General features: G+C 40.0%; 1 protein-coding gene across 8 annotated transcripts in view; it reads right to left on the reverse strand.

The window, feature by feature from the left end:
* slc8a1a (solute carrier family 8 member 1a) overlaps positions 1-20,180 on the reverse strand; it is a 46,933-nt gene extending 26,753 nt beyond the window's left edge. For 4 of the 8 annotated variants that reach the window (XM_029776593.1, XM_029776592.1, XM_029776590.1 and 1 more), the window contains exons 1-2: positions 20,017-20,179; positions 8,935-10,787 (exon numbers count right to left, since the gene is read on the reverse strand). In XM_029776593.1, the coding sequence (XP_029632453.1) occupies positions 8,935-10,748 (1,814 nt within the window). In that variant the 5' untranslated portion in view covers positions 10,749-10,787; positions 20,017-20,179. The other 4 variants (XM_029776591.1, XM_029776588.1, XM_029776589.1 and 1 more) reach the window with 4 other exon arrangements.
* Between the last annotated feature and the right edge of the window lie 3,795 nt (positions 20,181-23,975).

Here is a 23,975-nt window from a genome sequence, read left to right on the forward strand (position 1 = left end):
AGACTCTCTGGCTTTACTCAAAGTCAATGGCATGTCGTTAGTAAAAATTGAAAAAAGCAAGGGACCTAAACAGCTACCCTGGGGAATTCCTGATTCTAACCGGATTATATTTGAGACACTTCCATTAAAGACACCCTCTGCGTTCTGTTAGACAAGTAACTCTTTATCCACATTATAGCAGGGGGTGTAAAGCCATAACACATACGTTTTTCCAGCAGCAGACTATGATCGATAATGTCAAAAGCTGCACTGTCTAATCATCAGTCATTTGTGTAAGTGCTGTGCTTGTTGAGTGTCCTTCCCTATAAGCATGCTGGAATTCTGTTGTCAATTTGTCTACTGTGAAATACCATTGTATCTGGTCAAACACCATTTTTCCCAGAAGTTTACTAAGGGTTAGTAACAGGCTGATTGGTCGGCTATTACTATTCTTGGGTAGTGGAATGACTTTAGCTTCCTTCCAGGCCTGAGGGCACACACTCTCTGGTAGGCTTAAATAGAAGATGTGGCAAATAGGAGTAGCAATATCGTCTACTATTATCCTCAGTAATTTTCCATCCAGATTGTCAGACCCCGGTGGCTTGTCATTGTTGATAGACAACAATAATATTTTAATGTGTAGTGTTAGCGTTTGTTGCTGGCATGTCATCCCTAAGTTTGCTTATCTAGCCAATTAAAAAGTTATTAAAGTAGTTCGCAATATCAGTGGGCTTTGTGATGAATGAGCCATCTGATTCAATGAATGAATGAGCCGAGTTGGCTTTTTTCCCAAAATGTCATTTAAGGTGCCCCAAAGCTTTTTACTATCATTATTTATATAATTTATCTTTGTTTCATAGTATAGTTTATTTTTATTTGTATTTAGTTTAGATTTCTTAATTTGCAGTACATTTGCCAATCAGTTGGGCTGCCAGACTTAATTACCATCTCTTTTGCCTCATCCCTCTCAACCATACAATTCTTCAATTCCTCATCAATCCAAGGGGATTTAACAGTTTTTACAGTCATGTTCTTAATGGGTGCGTGCTTATTAGTAACTGGAATAAGTAGTTTCACATATGTGTCAAGTGCAACGTCTGGTGGCTCATCATTACACACCACAGACCAACAAATATTATTTATATCATCAACATGTGAATCACTACAAAACATATTGTATGACCTCTAATACACTATATTAGGACCAGCCTTTGGAACATTGGTTTTCCTAGATATGGCTATTATATTGTGATCACTACATCCTATGGATTTGGATACTGCTTTAAAGCAAATTTCTGCAGCATTAGTAAAGATGTGATAAATACATGTTGATGATTTAGTTCATGTGCTGTTTGTAACTACCCTGGTATGTTGACTGACAACCTGATTCAGGTTGCAGGCACTGGATACAGTCTGAAGTTTTTTCTTGAGAGGGCAGCTTGATGATAGCCAGTCAATATTTAAATCACCCAGAAAATATTCTCTGTTGATATCACATACATTATCAAGCATTTCACACATATTATCTAGATACAGAATGTTAGCACTTGGTGGTCTATAGCAGCTTCCCACAAGAATGGGCTTTAGGTGAGGCAGATGAACCTGTAGCCATATTACTTGAACAGTATTTAAGATTGGATTGTCTCTAAGCTTTATAGGAATGTGGTTCTTTATATAGACCGCAACACCACCTCTGTTGGCATTTCTGTATTTTCGGTAAATGTTATAACCATGTATTGCTACCACTGTATCATCAAAGGTATTATCTAAGTGAGTTTCAGAGATAGTCGGAATATGAATGTCATCTGTTACAAGCAAGTTATTGACTTCATGGACCTTGTTTCTTAGGCTACATATGTTAATATGGGCTATTTGTGGCACCTTTCTGCATTGCTTGATTGTTTTTAATGCTTTACTGGGAAGCTTATCGGAGGTAGACTTACTCATGTTATTTACATTGGAGCTGATAGTGCAGGGTGAGCGGCATAAAGTGGTCTTCCTACTAGCGCATACCACCTCAGTGCTAACAGTGTAACTCTGGTTTATAGGCTCATGATTACTGCTTACAATAGCTGTAGGATAAACAGATGTATTCGGTGCAATTAGGGGTACATAAATTAAATTACTTACATTGTGTTTGCCAATGCCCCTAAGATCATGTACATTTGATGCAGCATTATGACGACTCATTGTCACAATGGTAGGGATTAACTGAGCTGGTCTTGGATCATTTACCAGTGATTGTTTCAACGCAGCCTTGAAATGCGTGGACAGAGTCCAGGAGTCAAGATGATTTGGATGGACTCCGTCATTCCTGTAGAGTATCTTCTGTTTCCAGAAGATACTCTACAGTATCTTTAGAATTTGGGTCCCTCTTCTCTTTCCGGTCCATTAAATCTGTTGCATAAAATGGCCCAGGTGTCTTCCTTCTTTTTGACAGTGGTGTTGTCTGTCTTTTTATCCTGCAGCAACAGTTACGTTACTAAATTCCTCCATCAGCTCCGGCAATAGTTTTTTTTTCATAAGTGGAGAAATTCGAATTTTTTTGAAATGCCATGATCAGGTGGCTAACGGACAAATAATAAATGGCAAAATAATGTTAAGTAATGACAATAATAAATCATATTTTATGCTATCTAGCTTGGTTTATAAACGCTAACATTAGCTAACAAATGATTTTCCTGTCTAGTACTGGCAAATAACAGATTTTATTTCAAATCAACCAACCCATGAGAACCTTTCACGATGGAGTTGCAGTAGTTCTAACGTTACATTGTTATTATTTTATCAAGGAACAGCAACTTTGTGGCCACATTTGTCAAATCGGCTAGCTACTTCGTTTAAACTCACGAAATACCTCTTATATTGGTGTAACATGTCACTAATCATAGTTTAAAACCGTTAATCATAGATTTACTGATCCAGATTTAAAATTAAGTGGTGCAACACATCTCTGATTAATTATAAATCTGGATTTACAAAACCTAGATTAGCTCTAATCCGAGATAAATGTAAACCATGTTGGTGCAACACACCTTCTGTGTTTGGTCTGGTTCTTAGAGGAAATAACACTTTTTTAATAGTTAAAGATCTGATGCTTTCGTACACATCCATGCATTTCTGACTTTAATGGATATGACACACCAAGAGGTGACAGAGGAAAACCTCCAAAGAGCCACATACACCAGACTAGGAACCCTGGTTTTACCTGGCTCTGCTTTCAGTGTATTTGGGTCTTCCCAGGTTATCAGACCCTGTTATGGAGAATTCTAACAGGGAAAGAGTTAACACCAACCAGTAACAGGCATTACCCTCTAGTCTTCAGACCCAGCCACACAAAAGGAGACTGAGAGCGAGACTTGACAACACAGTAGCAGTCCCAATACACTTAAGCTTAGCCTTTACATTCAAGCCCTCCAGCTGGACTGGCAGTATCTGTGATTAACTAGAGGAGAATACTGTACAAGGCCTGACTCAGCGACTCCACTCTATCAGTCATTGTAATCGAGGAGGAAAACTCCCTAATGTAAGAACTCTATTAACCAACTCCTTCGTGACCTACTCAATTATAACCTTCCAACCACATACAGTAGTACATCATACTTCCATGCAGAAAGTAGGCTACAGTCTGTCTCTCATTGGATTCTGTCAGAAGTAATTCTCTTTTGGTGCCTAAGGAGCTGGCAGACCAATAAGTTGCCTTCCCTACCATGAATATAATTCGTTTTCCTGCCTGGCATTAATTTTCTATTTCTGGCCCTGCTATAAGATCCTTATGCCAGTGGTCTTGAGATCATTTGCAGATTTTGTGAACGTGAAGACTGCGGTAAGTAAGAAGACAGCTCATAAAGTGAGGGAGGCTTATTAAATAATAATAATAATAATTTGGTGGGTGCTTATTTGTCCTATTTCACACATGTACACGTGTATTAATAAGCATGTGTGAATTGGAAATGTGTTTTTTTACCTAGTAAAATGATGGCAAAATAAAAAATGTGCATATCTCAACTCCAGCTGGGTAACACCTCGGAGAGTGGTGTCATGGCCAGCGTCTGCCATTATCAACTGTAACCCTCAAGCAATTAGGGTTAAGTGCCTTGCTCAATGGCACATTGACAGATTTTTCAGCAGGCTGACATTTACCCTGGAGCCAGATCTGAGCGATTTCTGTGATTTCTGCCAGCTGTAAAGTCAAAATTGGGTATAATGTACAAATTAATGATAACCAACATTTGCTCTTTGGTCTTCATTTAATGTTAAGGGTTAGGGTTAGCAGTGTGGTTAGAATTAGAATCAGATGTTATGACTTTGTGGCTTTGCCAGCTAGTGACCACTCAGCAGAGCTGCCTCTAGAACAAGATTCATGACAAAAAACGCTGAATGATTTTTCGCTTGTCGGCTCTGGGATTCAAACAAGTTACCTTTTGGTTACTGGCCCAACCCTCTAACCTCTAGGCTTCCTGTCGCCCATTATTCTGTTGATGTCTATATAATACTAGGTAGAATATTTTCTTGCAGACTGAAAAAATGTACACTATGTCTGTAAAGTAATTTACATAACACATTTTTTTATATGTTTGCTATTCATGCATAGGGCTGGAAGCAGGAGTACGAAAGATGCCGAACAGGAGGCTTGAAAACCGTATTCCAAGATTTTTAATACATTTTGTAGTCACATTTTACCATTTTAAATGCCCCAATAAGCTATTTCCTCTTTGTAAATCATACAATTCAAATTACACACCAAAGATGGCTTCACAAAGATAGGCAGTTTGCAATGCTAATTGCTGCCTCCGTCACAAAATATACAATGCAGCCTACTGAAAGTTTTTCCTTGTCGTTTATTCCTCCCTGCTAAAGCATGGAAAATGTGATTTGAGTTCATGCGGTCTCAGAATTTAAATGGATTTACAAAGAGATGTGGGTTCCCCTATGTGCAGTGTACATAATGTTAAGTATCCCTCTTGGGGTGGGAAGAAGTCCTATGGTATTACATCAGCAAAGCTACCAAAAAAGTCAAAATAATTCTACAATTCGTCACTTGCCACAGTTTTTCTTACAGCTATTCATAACCTATAGACTATACTCTTGTGTGTACAAAAATTATACCATGATAGAGAGGCAGCCGAGTGTTCCTAAGGGGCTGAGATGCAGAATGTAACAATGCTGTTTCTGACTATCAGGCATGTGTGTCCTATATTGAGTGTCTTTCCACGAAAATAAATGTATTTTGCTAAGATATGGTATGTTTATTTCATGGCATCTTCATTGATGTGCTTACTTGAGCAGCAGCCAGAGTCGTAAGTGTGATCGGTTTTGCACCAAGTATACAATCGGATACAACGCTAAGAGAATCCGTCAGCACATACGAGATGGCCTTAGTGATTGATCAAACTGTGCTTTGTAAGTAACACGTCTGCTATTATCTGCGCCCAGTCTCTGTGTCTCAGCCAATTAGAGGCCTGAAAAACATTATTTCAGCCATGTAGAAAGCTTGACAAACATTTCAGGCAGCAGGGTCCTCTTTTGCCTGCAGAAAAGAAAGACACAAATACGTCCATCACCCCTGAAGCTTTTAGCTCCCCAGAAATTGGGACATTGCAAAGCACTGACCAACCCCCTCAAAAACATCCAAAGGCTGCAAGGGAAAACGTGAGGCGTATACAGACAGAGGTTGAGGGGGTTGGGTTTGGATAGGCCTGGGTTTGGATAGTATTTGATATCGTTCAAATACTTTAAGCATTTGGTTGAGCCTGCACCAGGCAAGCTCAATCAAGCACAGCTTGGAGTAATTTGAAAGATTTCAAACATGATTTGAACCCTTGGTTTTCTTGCTCCTCTATGGTCCAAAGTGCCTTGTTCTCCTGCCTCTGTCTGTTGCTCGTCTGATGAAGCGGTGGTGACAGCCCCGCTGTCATGCAGCCCAAGGGAACACGTTACTCCCCCAGCCATGTGATCCACAGGCCAGAGCCGCCACTGGGCCGCGGGGGCAGCTACGCTAGCCCTGGATCATGACAGTGGTCTGAGGAGGAGCACGAGGTCTGTCCTCATGCGAGAGCAGGCCAGAGACGAGAGGGCAAATTTAGCATAGGCAAAAAAACGGTTTAACTAGTTGTTTAAAATAGTACCTCCTTCTAAAGCCCAAAGTAACCCCCTGTCAAGTTTCATGCTTGTCAATGTGTGTAGTCAAAGCAAAGTCATTAATTTCACTACATGTAGGCAGCAAAGTTAATAATATCTACATTACCAGAGGGTGGGTCTTGTCAAAAAAAAATAAGGCATGGTTGGACCATCATTCTCTACGGTTGAGGGCAGCAGATATGATCTTGTCTGATAAGGACAGTAGGACACAAAGGACACATTCTGGCTATAATAAATTGTGATGTAAAATTACATTTACAGCATAGTTATCATTCAGTATAGTTTACAGTGGATCGAACCACATTTTTTGAGAATAGATCCAATAGAACTTGAACTGAAATGGGTACTTTGTAGAACATTGTTAGTTTGATATTTCAAAGGTGGCTGAAAGGTAGTACCCGGTGCTGATTCTTCAACACCTATACTGGCTCAGTCAGGAGCGGAGCCCTTATTACACATTAATGTCTACCAATATCATCACAACAACTAACACTGGTTCCTACCAGCAAAACAAAAGAACATGGTCCTGACCGTGTAACTTCTTGTGACGATATAACTAGATCATCTTTGACTAATCAACCCCCCTTATCTGGATACAGCATGGTTGAGAGTAACCAGGCCTCTTGCTTCAGTGAAAAATGGAATTACTATCAATCATATTCTGTCTGTGGCATAAGTGAATGATGTGTGCAGAAACATAAATAAATGTTTACATTCCAACGGACATTGCATGCATCTTAAAATAGATTTGGAAATAACTTGCAACTGCATCCTCTCAAATGTGTCAATGCCAACGTTAATACATTTTCCAAATGATAACTTAAGAACCGACTTCCCAACAGAGGCTGCTGCCTTGTCTATATATGGTGCTGCTTCTCTATGCAAAGCTGGCTGAGACGATTTACACTGCTCACTTCAAAGCAATCCGTTTGCCTCTGTATAAATGTGTGGATGTCTTAAATCTTAAAACAAGCACAGGGCCTTTTCCATTTGGTGCTATCCTCAAACTGGCAATGTTTTCCTCTATGGAATACATTTGTTGTCATTATATCCCCCATCCCACAATCCATGGAAAATGTCTGGCCCAACTGCTATTTTTGGTATGTACAGTATACCTGACTATAACAGTATATCGTTTATGGAAGTTCCAGTTTGAAGAGGGGAGTGATAAAAGTGTTGCTGGATTTCCCAATGAAAAAGGCAAAAAGGCCTTACTCACATTCAATTCTGGTGGTTTCCTATAAATGATGGACACACTGATATGGAAAATCTGTATCAATAGCAGCTGCATTTTTGTTTAATATGATATTGATGAAAAACGTTTCAATATTACAACTGCTTAGCTTACATGTAATGTCTTATGAATGAGGAGTTTGTTTTGAGTTGAAATAAAACAGGATAGACTGCGGAGCAATTCAAGATCCAAATGATTTTAGCTAGTATGTAAACTACATGTAGGAGTCCTACTGTCTCATGTTCATAACTCCTTTCTCTACTCGTATCTCTCTGGAACCTATAACGTAGTAAAATTAGTTTAGTAGTTGTTGGGAGCTCTTCATAAATAGTAACCATTTGCCAACTGTTTAGAGTCCATTACATCTTTTGATACAGGTGTTTATATTGATGTTTTTTAAAATCTTTATCAGGAAGGTATTCCAGTGTTTTTACATCGCATACACAAAATGAACAGCCAAAGAACAGCTGCTGCCTCTGAGCTCCAACATATTCCATACCTAATCTATTCATGCTACGTGCTAATGCATCATTATCATTAGCATCACAATGATCATTTCTTGATGTGTTTTCTCTCTTTTATCCAGCACCAGTGAGTCATCAAGTCCCATTTTCAGTGAGATACACCATGGTATTTGGTACACTTGAATACTCTCAATTGTACAGTATGTTCTATGCTGAAGCACTGCAAGTCATAAAATATCCAACTGGTGTTGAGCGAAAGTGGAGGAGAAATTGCAAAAAAAAACATTTAACTGAAATGAAATGAACCCAGTTCTGCAATACTATTACAGTCCACAGTATCTCTACATATGGTATGCAAAACACTAATTGGTATATTTGTAGACAGGCGCTATTCAGGCAGTCAATTGAATGCTCAAATGAATGATTAAAAAAAGAGGGGCAGTGAGAGAAAAGCTGTGAGAAAAAGAACACTTGACAGTGAAGCAGAAAGGATGAAGTACAGTGGAAAGATAGAAACTTAAGACAGGATTCCTTCTTGAACCCCAGAGACACTTACATCCCCTGAGAAAATGTAACCTAAGACAATAGATTAAAACAACAATAGGAATGGACAGCACATTGAAATGAATGGAATCTAATGACGATGTCAACAGGCCATACAAAATACAACCCACTGTGCAAAAACTGGTTGAATCAACGCTGTTTCCACGTCATAAACAAAAAAATGACGTTGAATCAATGTGGAAAACTGATTGGATTTGCAAAAAGTTTGAACACAAACTGAACACAAATCCAATGACATGATGACATTTTTTGTTGATTTCACATTGAATTCACATTAGCTGACAACTAAACCAAGTGTAAATTTAAAAAATAAGTTTAGGCGTCTGTGCCCAGTGGGAAGTCTCTTAGTGCTAGGAGATAGCAATAAAGCTATTTTCTTTTTGAGACAGAAAGTTGCTTCTGTGGGACAAACTAGAAACAGCCACATTGACATAACTTAGACATAACTTAGACACATTTGTCCAAATTGAACGTCAATGTGCTGTGGGCCTCACCTCATTTATATGACAACAATAAAAACATGACAACGTTAAAAGCGAGTATGTAACTTACAAGATCTCATCGTTCTGGAATTCCAGCGCTCCGTGCTTATCTTCAAAGTCTTCTCCCCCTCCTTTTGCTGTACCCTCCATGGTCTTGTAGGGTACGACCACTAGTCCCCGCGCTCCTGAGGTACGGAGAACCTTTACTTCCATCATGCCAATACTCTCGCTCACGGTCATTACCGGTTCTTCAAAAGTGAAGATCCCGGCATGGTCATCGTCAAAGATTGTCACAGTGGCTGAGCAGGGTAGGCCAAGGCCTGCCAAAGTGTCCACTCTATTAGCCCTTGGTTGTCCGTAGCCAGTGCCCTCGGATATGACCTTCACGTTGCTAAGGTGGACCAGAAAATGCTCATCCTCCTCAAAGATGTCATCGTCAATGATGTCTATCCGGATCTCCTTCTCAGTCTCACCAGGTTTGAACACCACAACGCCCTCAGTGAACTGGTAGTCCGAGCCGGCATTGGCTGTGCCGTCTTCGGTACGGTATTCCACTGAAACAGTGTTAGTTAAGTCCTCACCAAGACGTACTACATTCAAGGCCACTGTACCGCAGTTCTCCAAGCACTGGTATGTACCGGGGTCAAAGAAGACCTTTGACGAAAAGTAATTCTCCGAAACTTCGGAGCGGATCTCGTACGCACCAACAGCTTTCCTGGCTTGGTCTGCTGCATGCTTCTTCAGTACGTTCCCTGCTCCCGTCATGATCCTGGTAGCCTGGCATCGGTAGAAGGCGCGACTCTTTTGCTGCTGTGTCAATACCTGGTAGTTGGCCAGTTCTATCAGCTGCTCCATCTCCTTCTCTGGATGCTTCTGCTTCAGTTCCTTCAGGATCCGGGCCATTTCCTTCCTGGCCTCCTCCTCATCCAGGTCCTTCTCATCAAAACCCATCGCTCCGTCCATGAAGCTCTCTGAGTTGAGCATTTTCCCATCCATTTCAATGTCCATCTTTGAAGGAAGCTGAGCCTCCCCTTCCGTCTCAATGATCACCCCTCTTCGCTTCCCTGCGCGGTAGCGCTTGTACATGTACTTATAGACAAGAAGTCTGCGATCCGCAACGTAAGCCATCCCTACACACAATGGGAAAAAGAACAGTGTGACAAGGCCCTCCCACACCTGTACGATGCCCGGAGAGATGACAGCCAAGATGAGATAAAGCCAGGTGTACGCGAATATACTCCATGTGGCGGTAACAAAAAATACCCTTAAATGTTTGACTTTCCGGTGCTCTCCATCGGGAATGACAGAAACACAGAGTCCAATGATAACGAACATGTTGAAGGCAGCACTACCAACGATGGTGTTCGGGCCCAGATCACCTGCGTCAAAGTTGTGACCGCACACCTCAACGACGGACAGTAGGATCTCCGGAGCGGAGGAACCCAGGGCCATAAGGGTCAGGTTGGACACTGTCTCGTTCCATATACGCACAGTGGTTGTCACTTTTTCGCCATTTGGTTTCTTGATGGTGATCTCCCTCTCTTGTGATGTAATTACCTCGATGGATGCCATGAAGCGATCCGCAATGATAGAGACCCCCAGGAACATGTAAAACAAGGCCACAAAGTAAACTGTGGCTCTTGCCAGTTTATCTCCAAAGGATGGGTTCTCTGGTAACCATTTGGGCAGAATGACACCCACTTTACATTCAGTACCCACTGAATCACACTTCTTGTTAGTCTGGTTGCCAATGGAAGAGTTTGTTTCAAGGCTTGGGTTTGAATTCACCGCTGTAACAAATGTAATTTCAGATGAAAAAACTGCCAACAACACTGTGAGTTGAAGAGTACAGAAGAGGAAAGATGATGTCCCAGTTTGTCCCATGATTCTGACGAGGTGTTATGCTCCAACTCTACCTTTCACCTATGCAAAAAAAAGGGATCGATGAGAACAGAACTACCAAAAACTGTACAAATTTGAAAAATTACAAATGACTGAAAGAGAAATATCAATATTCCTAACTCCAGTGTTTCCCTAAGTTACAGTAGATATAAAGCAACATCCCCCAGAGCCGCCTCCAATGCACACATCACACATTCAGTATTGAAGCCAATTGAAGTTAAATTATTTTAGGAAAGACCTCTTTCTCAGATGTGGGGGTGCTTCAGGTGTCCTCTGGGATACCAGGTTAGGAGGGGGATCTGGCTAACCTGGTTGGGGAAACACTTCCTAGATAATATCAAGAAAATAACACTGGTTTAACCAGACAACCACACAAGTGTACCACACACTTCTCTCTCTGAGTGTGTGTGTGTGTGTGTGTATGTGTGTGTGTGTGTGTGTGTGTGTGTGTGTGTGTGTGTGTGTGTGTGTGTGTGTGTGTGTGTGTGTGTGTGTGTGTGTGTGTGTGTGTGTGTGTGTGTGTGAGACTTGGAGAGTTATCACCTGCATTGTATCATTTGAATAACTGGTTTAGATGGGAAAATGGCACCAATGATTACATTTCTCTATACAAGCTTTACTATGTCCTCTTGACATACTGCCAAATTAGGGTTAAGTGCCTTGCTCAAGGAGACATTGACAGATTTTTCACATAGTCAGCTCGGGGATTCAAACCAATTCAACGTCTAGTTTTGATTGACATATTATATATATTTTTGTTACTCAGTTGGGGTCTCAACGTACTATTGAGAGTAAGAACAGTAGAATAGACCAGGTGCAATTTTGAAATTTGGTGGTGCATCAGCAGTTTTTCTATTGTTATGTCAGTCACTGACAGTCACTCAATTAGCCATGTCAGCAAAATATTTTTAGATTGGCAGTTAGTCTAGCCAGCCATATAAACTTATAGTAATCATGCCGAATCCCGACTGGGCACACAGGGCACGTGTCCAGGGGCCCTGACATCTAGGGGGGGGGGGGCACATTGATTTTGTTAGTCATTCTCCCTCAGATATCATACTAACATTGCAAAGTCATTACAGAATGTGTAAAATTGCAGGAAATTTGGTGTAAAACGGCAAAGTTTTCTCTTTGCCCCATAGTAAAATGTGTAGAATTGCAGAGAACTTGCTTTAAAACTGCAACATTTTCTTTACCCCCAATGACAAAATGTGTAGAATTGCAGGAAATGAACTTAAAAACAAAAAAATGTTCTCTCCACCATCAAGAGGGGAGTCACTAAAATGTTTGCCCGAAGTCGGGGCACCCCAACCAAATCTTGCTTAGGGTCCCCAGAAGGCTAGAGCTGGCTTAAGCTGGCGATAGTAAAATGTCTTTCATTGTTTTATCTTTCCTTACATAGGTTATTCTTTTGAGAAAGGCTAGACAACATGTATCCTAATTACATGATTCTCATTTGCAACATGAAATCACAAAGATACAGGATCAGAAAACAAATGACAGCTGACAGCAATCTAGTCCGCAATTTACAGTACATCCATGCACATGTTCTTTACAGGTAGGATTTAAAGCCAACTAGCCCATAAAGTAGCCTACAAAAATGTGTAACATTTCAAGTGACAGTAGTTGCCCAGAATGCTAGCCTACCGTTTTAATCCACGTAATAGGGAACAGAATTTATAAGCTACTCAAAAAAAATGGAGGTTGAAGAAAGGATACAGAAGTCCTTGAGAAATCTTCAATTTCCAACCCTTTATAAAACAATGATGTAAGTTGCGCCATCGTCAATAAATCTTGAGTTGTTGTATAGGTAAACCCTTCATACCCCAAAAATCTAAATGTTCTGCCACACTGTAGATAGCCGACTAGAGACAATCATGGGCTCTCAAAGCGCGCTTCCTCGGGACTGCTCTCTCTCACTCTCTTGCTCTGTCTCCCCCTCCCTCTCCCTCTCTCTCTCTCTCTCTCTCTCTCTCTCTCTCTCTCTCTCTCTCATCTCTCATCCTGGTTTTAATGTCCATGCTCTCATCTCCCAAGTGATATGATAATGTTATTTCGATACTGATGCAAAGCAATGGGGGAATTCATTTCCATATATTATTTGATTTGCTGTCTTGAGAAAAAATAATGCATTTATTCTAACAGCTTATTTTAGGAATAGTTTCATTATATCTAACCAAAACTTGAACATGAATCAAGTTTGAACAAATCAGTACTGTATCTTCATCTCATGTATTTTAGAAGCCCTTACTTGTGGAAACTACATTATTGGCACAATATTAATATAGTATTGGAGGTTAATGCAACCTAGGCCTAATGCAAACCTAGATATGCTCTATTTTGTTTAGCCATAATGCTATTTTTTTATATCCTTTATACAATAAATATTTAACACTTCTTCAGGATCAGTGGGTCCCCCACGGGACGGTTGAGCTAACATAGGCTAATGCGATTAGCATGAGGTTGTAAGTAACAAGGAAATTTCCCAGGACATAGACATATCTGATATTGGCAGAAAGCTTAAATTCTTGTTAATCTAATTGCACTGTTCAATTTACAGTAGCTATTACAGTGAAAGAATACCATGCTATTGTTTGAGGGGAGTGCACAGTTATGAACTTGAAAAGTTATTCATCAACCAATTAGGCACATTTGGGTGGTCTTGATACAACATTTTGAACAGAAATGCAACGGTTCATTGGATCAGTCTAAAACTTTGCACATACACTACTGCCATCTAGTGGCCAAAATGTAAATTGTGCATGGGCTGGAATGATACATTATGGCCTTTCTCTTGCATTTCAAAGATGATGGTAAAAAAATATATTATATTTACCAGATCTAATGTGTTATATTCTCCTACATTAGTTTCACATTTTCACAAACTTCAAAGTGTGTCCATTCAAATGGTATCAAGAATATGCATATCATAGCTTCAATGCTTGAGCTACAAGCAGTTAGATTTGGGTATATCATTTTAGGCAAAACTTGAAAAAAAGGGGCTGATCCTTATCCAACTGCAATACTGTTATGTTTCACAGGTTATAGGCCTAAGTTTTTTTGTTTTTTTTACCCATTTGGACAATTCAGGAGTCTGATCCCAAGCTATTTATTTAATTGAGTATTTACAGAGAAGCCCAAATGCAACCTGGACTCAGAGGTAGACGTAACATGCTAAACGAAAATACAACACTCAAATTAGTATGTTACATTTGGTATGGTATGTATTAATTTGTGGACATCAATCATCTATTTCATATGATATGTTACGAATTGCAGTTCATTCAATATGTTAAGAATTTGCAATACGTATGATATGTTACAAATTCCAATGTGTTGTGTCTAACGTTAGCTAGGTGGCTAACACTAACATTAGCTAGGGGTTAGGGGTTAAGGTTAAGGTTAGGGTTGTTGCTCAAATGACTTCCTTCCAAAAATATGTGTCCTTTCCTTCAGTGTCGAACTAAGCATGTATTTATGTTGATGGTCATTGATCTTCATGTCAGTTTGCATGCTGATCAACCCCAGGCAATATCAGTACCCTACTATATTCAAACTGCGTGCTGTGCGCAGCTTCATGTGCTGACAAACTAGAGGTATTTTTGATCTGGCACATCTGCGTGTTAACTTCAGCATTCAAATGTTTGTAAAATGGCTTGCGCATTATTAGGCTTTATTAGTTGAGTGACAGCCAATGTAATTCGGTAGGTTATTTATATCAAATGCACTGTTGAAAATGGTGTTTTACCAGCCTAAGCTACAACTTTCATCTTGTTATAGGTAGGCTATACTGTATGCTGATCGGGGCTTACATTAGATTGTATTTACTTTGTTCGTTGTTCACCATTAGGAATAGTTTTGGTAACTTTGCTTGAAACAACCAGGGGAAATTTGATAATTTCATAACAAAGACGGCAACGGTCTAAATCATTAAATTATAATACGGGGTTGAAATCCAAAGTTGTGCTATATATTAATTGGCTTTGTCATAGCTAATGTTTAAAGATAAATATTGATATATTACTAGCTCTTAACACTTTGAATCTGCAAAAATGACAAATTAATTAGTGGGTGATTTCAGATCACTGATAGTGGGGTAGTAGATACCTAGTTTCCCTCATGGCTCAGCTTAGGTGCCTACATACACCATAGACACGCACACCAACACACACACACACACACAGAAGTCAGCTTAGACAGATCCAGCTCAAAGAGGCCCAGCTCATGAACAGCAGATTTTAATTTGGAATGGAAAATGAATGTTTATGCAACAAATGTTAGTGCATCGAATCCTATCTCATCGAACCGAATCGCATCGACTCGTTCCTCTAATCAAACCAAATTGCACTGAATCGTTTCGAACTAAAACTTTGCGTTCCTGTATCGTATCGGAGGCTATGTATCTAGATACGTATCGAATCGTCTTGAAAGTGAAAGATTCACTCCCTAGAAGTTCGGTTAAAGGGTTAAGGTTACAATTAGGGGAAGGTTTAGCTAACATGCTATGTGGTTGCAAAGTAGCTAAAAATAAGTAAGTAGTTGCAAAGTTGATAATTAGCTAAAATGCTAAAATTGTCCGTGATGGGATTCAAACACAGAACCTTTGGGTTGCTAGACATTTGCGTTATTTCTCTAATCAAACTGAATCACACTGAATCATTTCAAACTAAAATGTATCATTCCTGTATGGTATTGAAGCCCATGTATCTAGATACTTATTAAATCGTCTTGAAAGGGAAAGATGTATATCTTTAAGAGTTAGCTTGAGGGATAGGGGAAGGGTTAGCTAACATGCTAAGTACTTAAAAAGTAGCATGTTGTTGCAAAGTTGCTAATTAGCTAATGTCCATGATGAGATTCAAACACACAACCTTTGGGTTGCTAGATGTTCACATTATACACCTAACTATCCACCCTGACCAACCACCCTCCTTTCAGTTTTGCCTTAAGTAACCTTATGTGTTATGTAACCCCACCAAACATAACATATCGTACTAATTTGCATGTCCCAATTTCCATTTACTATCTTACGTCTAGTCTATGAGGCCAGCCTGTCAGACAAGCTGAGGTCAATTATAACTCACTAAAGAAAAGAGTTTCTGCTCCTGCTTGTAATCTTGAGTCACTGCAATGCCATGTCAGGTCAAGTTACCCAACGCTGAGCTCTCTGACATCTTTTGTCCCCCCTTGTTAGCCCACTCTATCTCCAGGCCTCCGGTAGAAGGCTAGCTTAGCAGCGGACAGATATGAATAATATGTCAGATGCTGCTGCAACAGTCACTCTTTGAATTAGCCCATGCTGCTCCAAATGCACTACACACACCACACAGTGACTAGCCTATACAGAGTCACCAGAAAACACAAACATTCAGTTTTCAGGGATACAGTATTTTCATCCTAACTTCCGTTTCCCTTGAAAAATGGAAGTGGGAACTCTGCTCAGGCGTCTTTCTACGCCTACTACATTAGGTTACACAGTGACTACCTTTCATTATTTGAAGCTTTGACTTTGAAATCATTTCACCTTACGGGAGAGGCGAGAGTGGTTCCATCAAAGTTTCATCAAATGCGCGGTGCGTGATTTGTTTCCTTTTGAAACAATGTAGATGCGTGTCCCTTGGCAGAGACACAGCATGCAGTTGAACCTGACTCCATTCTGAGTCAGTGGAGTTTTAATGACGATATTGTAATACTGGGAAGCTTTCACCTCAAATAACTTCATCATAGAGCGAGAGGGACAGTTGAGGTGAACTCACAGTTAAGTCAGTCATGTTTTTACTCTTGGCTCACACAGACTGGACACACTTTACTTGAACGTCAGTCAGTTAGTTAGTCATTCATGATTTTGCTATCAGTTATTTTGGCTTACAGGGTTATTTTGGCTTACATGAACTTGGCCAGACTGCTTGTACTCCCTCAGTCCTTAAACAGTCCTTTGCATCATCGTATGACACATAGGAAGTGAAAGATGTGATAAGCAGTCACGATATATCTAAAGTAGGTTTTGATATAGTAGGAATGCAAGCTTTCATGGATAGTTTGCTGCATATCTGAATGAAAGTTATGTTCAGACGGTAGAGTGTACACATTTGTAAGGCCAAGTATGGATTGGGAACAGAAATCACTCCCATAGCATTTCTCCACACCATCCCATTTTTGTGTATGCACTTATTGATTGATGGGCCGTTCCACTAAACTACTTTGGGGCTGGTGTTTGTAAAATGTTACTGCAGACTATTAGTCAAATGATGATCAATCTGCTCAAAAATCATAATAACAGGCCCATGGGCTGCAACACTTTTCTTTCTCCTTTTTTTAAACAAAAATACAATGCAATGTTGTTGATCCTCTGTATTTTCAAGTATTGTGGTGTCAGCATCATGTTATGGGTATGCTTGACATCAGCAGTGAGTTTAGAGGAAAACCCGCCGTAGTCTTCTGAAAACCTAACCCAGAGACAGAGTTTAATTTTCAGCGGGACAATTTCAGCATAAATGTTAATGCCAAAGACACACCAGAATGTCTTTCCAAGAGGTGTTCCTGAATGGTCCAGTCTCGGTCCTGATTGAAAACTGCTTGAAAATCAGAGACAAGATTTGAATATTGTTGTCTATCAATGATTCCCACCCATATTACTGAGCTTGAGCAATTTTAACAAAATCAAATGATATACAGTGCATTCGGAAAGTATTCAGACGCCTTGACCTTTTCCACATTTTAAAATTGATTAAATAGTTTTTTTCCCCTCATCAATCTACACACAATACCCCATAAAAAATGGATATATCACATTTACATAAGTATTCAGACCCTTTGTTGAAGCACCTTTGGCAGCAATTACAGCCTCAAGTCTTCTTGGGTATGACGCTACAAGCTTGGCACACCTGTATTTGGGGAGTTTCTGCCATTATTTTCTGCAGATCCTCTCAAGCTCTGTCAGGTTGGATGGGGAGTGTAGAGATATTTTCAGGTCTCACCAGAGATGTTCGACCAGGGTCAAGTCTGGGCTCTGGCTGGGGCATTCAGAGTCTTGTCCCCGAAGCTTCTTCTGCGTTGTCTTTGCTGTGTGCTTAGGTTCATTGTCCTGTTGGAAGGTGAACCTTCGCCCCGGTCTGAGGTCCTGAGTGCTCTGGAGCAGGTTTTCATCAAGGATCTCTCTGTACTTTGCTCCGTTCATCTTTCCCTCAATCCTGACTAGGCTCGCACTCCCTGACGCTGAAAAACACTGCCACCACCATGCTTCACCGTAGGGATGGTGTCCGGTTTCCTCCAGACGTTATGCTTGGCATTCAGGCCAAATAGTTCAATCTTGGTTTCTTGAGACCAGAGAATCTTGTTTCTCATGGTGCCTTTTGGCAAACTCCAAGCGGGCTGTAATGTGCCTTTTACTGGCTCCCATCTGGCCACTCTACCATAAAGGCCTGATTGGTGGAGTACTGCAGAGATGGCTGTTCTTCTGGAAGGTTCTCCCATCTCCACAGAGGAACTCCAGAGCTCTGTCAGAGTGACCATCGGGTTCTTGGTCACCTCCTTGACCAAGGCCCTTCTCCCCCGATTGCTCAGTTTCAACCTCATGGCTTGGTTTTTGCTCTGACATGCACTGTAAACTGTGGGACCTTAGACAGGTGAGTGCCTTTACAAATCATGCCCAATCAATTGAATTTACCACAGGTGGACTCCAATCAAGTTGCAGAAACATCTCAAGGATGATGAATGGAAACAGGATGCACATGAGCTCAATTCCGAGTCTCACAGCAAAGGGTCTGAATACTTACCTAAGAAAATAAGGTATTTCTTAATAAAAAAATAATAATAATTAGGAATCTAAAAACTGTTTTCGCGTTTTCATTATAGGGTATTGTGTGTAGATTGATGAGGATTAATAAATATTTTTAATCCATTTTAGAATAGGACTAATGTAACAAAATGTGGAAAAAGTAAAGGCGTCTGAATACTTTCCAAATGCCCAGTATGTTGCCCTAAGAGTTGTGCAAGGTTGGTAGAACCTTTTTCAAAATGATTCACAGCTGTAATGGCTGCCAAATGTTCTTCCACCAAAAGGGATGTGAAGACATACGCAGTCAACGCATCTTAATAATAAATAATAAAAATCTAAAATTTGTCTTTCACTTTGAACATTTTGAGTAGCTTGTGTAGATCGATAGGAAAAAAAATCTAATTTAATCCTTTCTTAGATTTCAATTTAAGGCGGCAAAATGTGAAGACTGTGCAAGGGGTGTGTTCACTTTCAGCGACTGTATATTCATGTTCTCCTAGTTTCAGAGTACTGTATAGGCAGCACAGTAATATATTCAGCCATGGTCATGCATTGCATTACGATAGATAATCAAAAACTGGGTGGACAATAGCGTAGCATCCGGGTATGTCTGTTAACTGCAACGCATTTTAATTATGTTAACTGTGGGACATCAACTTACATTTCGGTAAGAAAATGCTAATATTCACCTATTTCGATTTTTATTTTTATTTATTTTTATACCCCTTTTTTCCCCCAATTTCGTGGTATCCAATTGGTAGTTATAGTCCTGTCCCATCGCTGTTGGTGGCAGTCAAAAGTTCAACCAAACTAAAGTGTGGATTGCAGGCCCTCCTTGTCCATAATCTGATTTCTGGGTAAAGGAGCAAACATATACATTTTTGTAAATTGGGAGAACTATCTCTTTAAATGTCATACATTGTATGTCTTGGATTTATTTTTATTTATGTTCTTGTAATTATTCGTGGTCTAACTTCCCCGCTCCTATCCAGTGCATGAGCTGCACCAGTTAATTAAGTCTGAATCATGATTTATCTGACCCCCTTTGCCTGAAAGTCCAATTTCTCACTGAATGTAGAGGACTTTTGTTCAGGTGCTTCTGCCATCAATTGGATAAAAGGGCTGAAAATCAATATCGTATGGTTTGCTGATGTAATATTTGAATCCCCCACAATCCATATTATAATGGAATTACTCACTGCCGTAAACAAGACTATCATATCACTAAGAAAATCATGCAAAAACATAGAATTATGATGACACATGATTCCCCATCTGCTAGTCAACTGCACCATCATTCTTTCTAAGGTGACAGACATTCATGGAAGTCCAACCATCCATGCACCTCACACAGTCAAAAAACCAAAGCCAAACATCTCACCATGTTTGAAAAAACTCCATTGGTGACAAATACATTTCAAATTTGTCAAAGGTGAACGGGTTGACGAACCGAACAAGAACCCCTCTACTAACCTCTGTTTGTCCCAATGGAGCTGTGAAAAATACGTACTGCCTAGCGGGAAGAACGGCGTGCGATAACCACTCGAAATTGAACAGAAACAGACTGTTCCGCCGATGCCCGGTCCCAAGGAGTCTCTCTAAACATGGGTCGCATAGCTGGGCTGGGTGCTGCTTATCGTCCTCCTCAGCAGGGATCCGTGGCCATACAAGGACTCTGCTGATAGAGCCTGTCACTCTGGGCTTCTGGAGTAGGCCGGCTATCTGGCAGCTCCTTGTCGCCACCGACACTTGGGAGATAAAAGGTTTGGAGTATTTGGATGGTGGGTACTTTTTAGATAATGTTGAACCCCCCCACCAGTGGAGGAATGTGGTGGATAAGTGGTTCCCTCCAGGGTGATTTTCCACTGTTTCCAGGCTCTTTGACCGTGGAGGTGGTATATGGAGATTGGATATCTCCATTAATTGTCTTGAAGTCCGCATTATGGATCCAGGGGATGGGTGGATTAGAGGTGGATCCATAGAGGAGAGGTGAAAAAAGAGGATCTTGGTAATGTTTCAGTTCTCCCCAATGTGTTTATCAAAGTGACAAGGTTTCAATTTATCGATACGTTTGGAAGCGTTGTAACAAAAATGTGAACTATAGGGGTATGTTGTGTGATTTCCCATCACTTGCAAGCTTTATTGAATGTGTGTGTGTATGTGTCCAGCCCTTTTACACGTGTTCACAGTGTGTGAAGGACTACATGCATCATATCATTGTACTCTCTGCACAGTACGTGAACATTAGTTTCAAAGTTATGACCACTTGTTGCCAAATACATTTTGATTGATAATCAACCAGAGGCATTCAAATAGCCATTTCTATATGGCTTATGTTCCTCCCTTTTCCAGTGTGAAGCCAACAAACTCCCTATCAAAACTGAGGTGAGAGCAAGGCAGTGATTATTTGAAGAAGATAGCACACCCAACTGATATCTGTCTTTGTCTTGAGCACACAGATATCAACCATCGTCTACTAGCGTCTGGTGGAAGAGAAGAGATATTGAGAGGAAGGGTGGCAGGCTCAAAAGGGTTGAGGCTCATTAAAGCTACTGTAAAACAAGAACTCATTCTCAGACAAAATGATTGACATTTCTGCATATCTGAACCCATAATCAGCTGATTAGCATAATCTGCTATTTTAGCCCTCATGCGCTTTATAGGCAGGCATGAATGTAAATCAATGAGGATGTTACATACCCTATATTCTGCTATGCTAAGTGTTATAAAACAATACAAAGCATATAGCTGAGCTTTGTAAAGCAAACTGCCGTAGGTATTTTCACACCATTGGTTTTCCTCTCCAATCGAGTTGTAGTCGTGACTTATTCGCAGTGACAATGCTCCCTCCTCGCTTCCCTTGAAATAGAAGCCTTATCTCTCCCCATCTGTGGCACATAATCTGTGCCTGAGGTCCATTTCATTTGGCCCCAAGCAGCACGCTGCTCTATTTACTGGACTACCCTTTGTGCTCCATCGACATCATAATCCAAGTTGGAAAATTCAAGTCATGCCAAACGTCTGTTCCACACAGAGTTAGGACGCATACATTAACCTCAAGTGGGAGCAATCGCTTTTGAAGTATAAATAAACGGTGCTATTGGACGAGCTCAGACGGTGTCTTGGTAGCTTTTATGTTCGGAAATGTTATTTATATTTTTCCTAGTGAATGGGACCTTGGTTTTGCCACTTTTAAGTTTAAATTTCCACTATTTTCCTCTGTTGTGTTCAGAGGAAAAGAATCATGGATATGTTTCTACAAAATACCCCATTATCTCAAAACACATTATTTTGGTTTTGAGAGTAACTTACATCATGGAGCATTGACCATTTTGGAGGACAATGCTACAACATATTAGCTAGTCAAAAGTCTTGAGACATAAGCTGGCATTCAATCATTGCAGATGTTACATTTTCCAAACTGCCTTTTCAGAAGTGCGTTTGATTTGCACAGCATTTACCTCAGAAGGAGGAAGTTGACATGTGATTTAGAAATGGGCTGTCTCGTGTTGTGAACTGTTCAGTATGATGCAAAACTTGGCTGAGAAGTCATCCAGGGCACACAACAGCACTGCCAATTCCTAAATCAAGTGTCAACTTCTTCCAGCCCGGACTTGCTGCTGTAAAGGGCAGTGTGGAAATCTATCATCTGCAATCATTGAATTTCAGCCAGTCTTGTTTGAGACATTGGAAATGCATTGCTTTTCTTACATACATGTACATAATATAATTTTATGTTGTGGTCTTGTACTTTGCTGTAACTGAAAATTGAGTGTTAAAGGATTTGAACCACAAGCTGATTGACTTGAGTCAACTGACAGTAAAAATGAAAAAGTAATTGAATCAATAGACAGTCATATGCCTCATTCCCCTCATATCCAAGAGTTAACTTGATGAAGACTGACAGAAAGAACTACGAAGTCTAATGTGGATTTCTTCTCATTTATATTTCAATTACACCTGCTTTGGGGGTTCAAACCCATTTCAATGCAATTTGTTTTGAAAACTCAATTAAGACATTAATGCCCATACGAATGCAGTTTCTTTTTGTGAGGGTAAATCATTTGAATATACAGAGAGATCATTTGAATATACATAAGTTCACTCAAATAATTATGGAAGACAGGAAATCATTGTAATGAACCCAATGTGCCATCTCATTCTTGCCGCCCGCGACGTGATGCAAGATTTTCATGTGACTGAGGGGATTTGCTGGATCTGCTCGACGCTGCTGATGCTCAGGAGAAAGAGTCTTCCAGGAACCACATTTCAATTGATCCCAAAACAAAGGACCCATCAAATAATAGCTCAATCTGTCAGAAAGAAACACTACAAAAGGTAAATAAAAAATGAATAAAGGCCCACGAAAATCTCCAGGCAAAAAGTTGTTAGATTGGACTATTATGATGCATCGAATGTAAATGATTGGAATTGTGGTTTAACGCTTTCGTTGCGTGCGTCATAGCACAGTTGTTTCAGATGTCAGAAGCACTGTAGCCTAATTACTGGTCATTCTTAAGACAGCATAGTGTTGCTATGCAGGCAACATGTAAAGTGTCAACAATATAGGCTATCTCTTGTGATTTAGCACAAAATGTACATTTTGTCAAGTATGATTATTAAAGGCCTCACAGGAAATGTACTCAAGAAACATATCCGGAACAGTCACTACTTCCAACGCATGCTTGATCACTCACTCACTCGCGCTCTCTCTCAATTTAATTTAAATTCAATATCAATTCAATTTAAGGGGCTTTATTGGCATGGGAAACATATGTTTACATTGCCTAAGCAAGTGAAATAGATAATAAACAAAAGTTAAATAAATAATGAAAACTTATTATTATTATTATTAAAATAATAACAGTAAACATTACACTCACAAAAGTTCCAAAAGAATAAAGATATTTCAAATGTCATATTATGTGCAAATAGTTAAAGTACAAAAGGGAAAATAAATAAACATAAATATGGGTTGTATTTACAATGGTGTTTGTTCTTCACTGGTTGCCCTTTTCTTGTGGCAACAACAGGTCACAAATCTTGCTGCTGTGATGGCGCACTGTGGTATTTCACCCAGTAGATATGGGAGTTTATCAAAATTGGGTTTGTTTTCTAAATCTTTGTGGGTCTGTGTAATCCGAGGGAAATATGCTTCTCTAATATGGTCATACATTTGGCAGGAGGTTAGGAATTGCAGCTCAGTTTCCATCTCATTTTGTGGGCAGTGTGCATATAGCCTGTCTTCTCTTGAGAGCCAGTTCTGCCTACGGCGGCCTTTCTCAATAGCAAGGCTATGCTCACTGAGTCTGTACATAGTCAAAGCTTTCCTTAAGTTTGGATCAGTCACAGTGGTCAGGTGTTCTGCCACTGTGTACTCTCTGTTTAGGGCCAAATAGCATTCTAGTTTCCTCTGTTTTTTGTTAATTCTT

Source organism: Salmo trutta, chromosome 14 (assembly GCF_901001165.1).
Source record: "Salmo trutta chromosome 14, fSalTru1.1, whole genome shotgun sequence".
NCBI lineage: Eukaryota > Metazoa > Chordata > Actinopteri > Salmoniformes > Salmonidae > Salmo > Salmo trutta.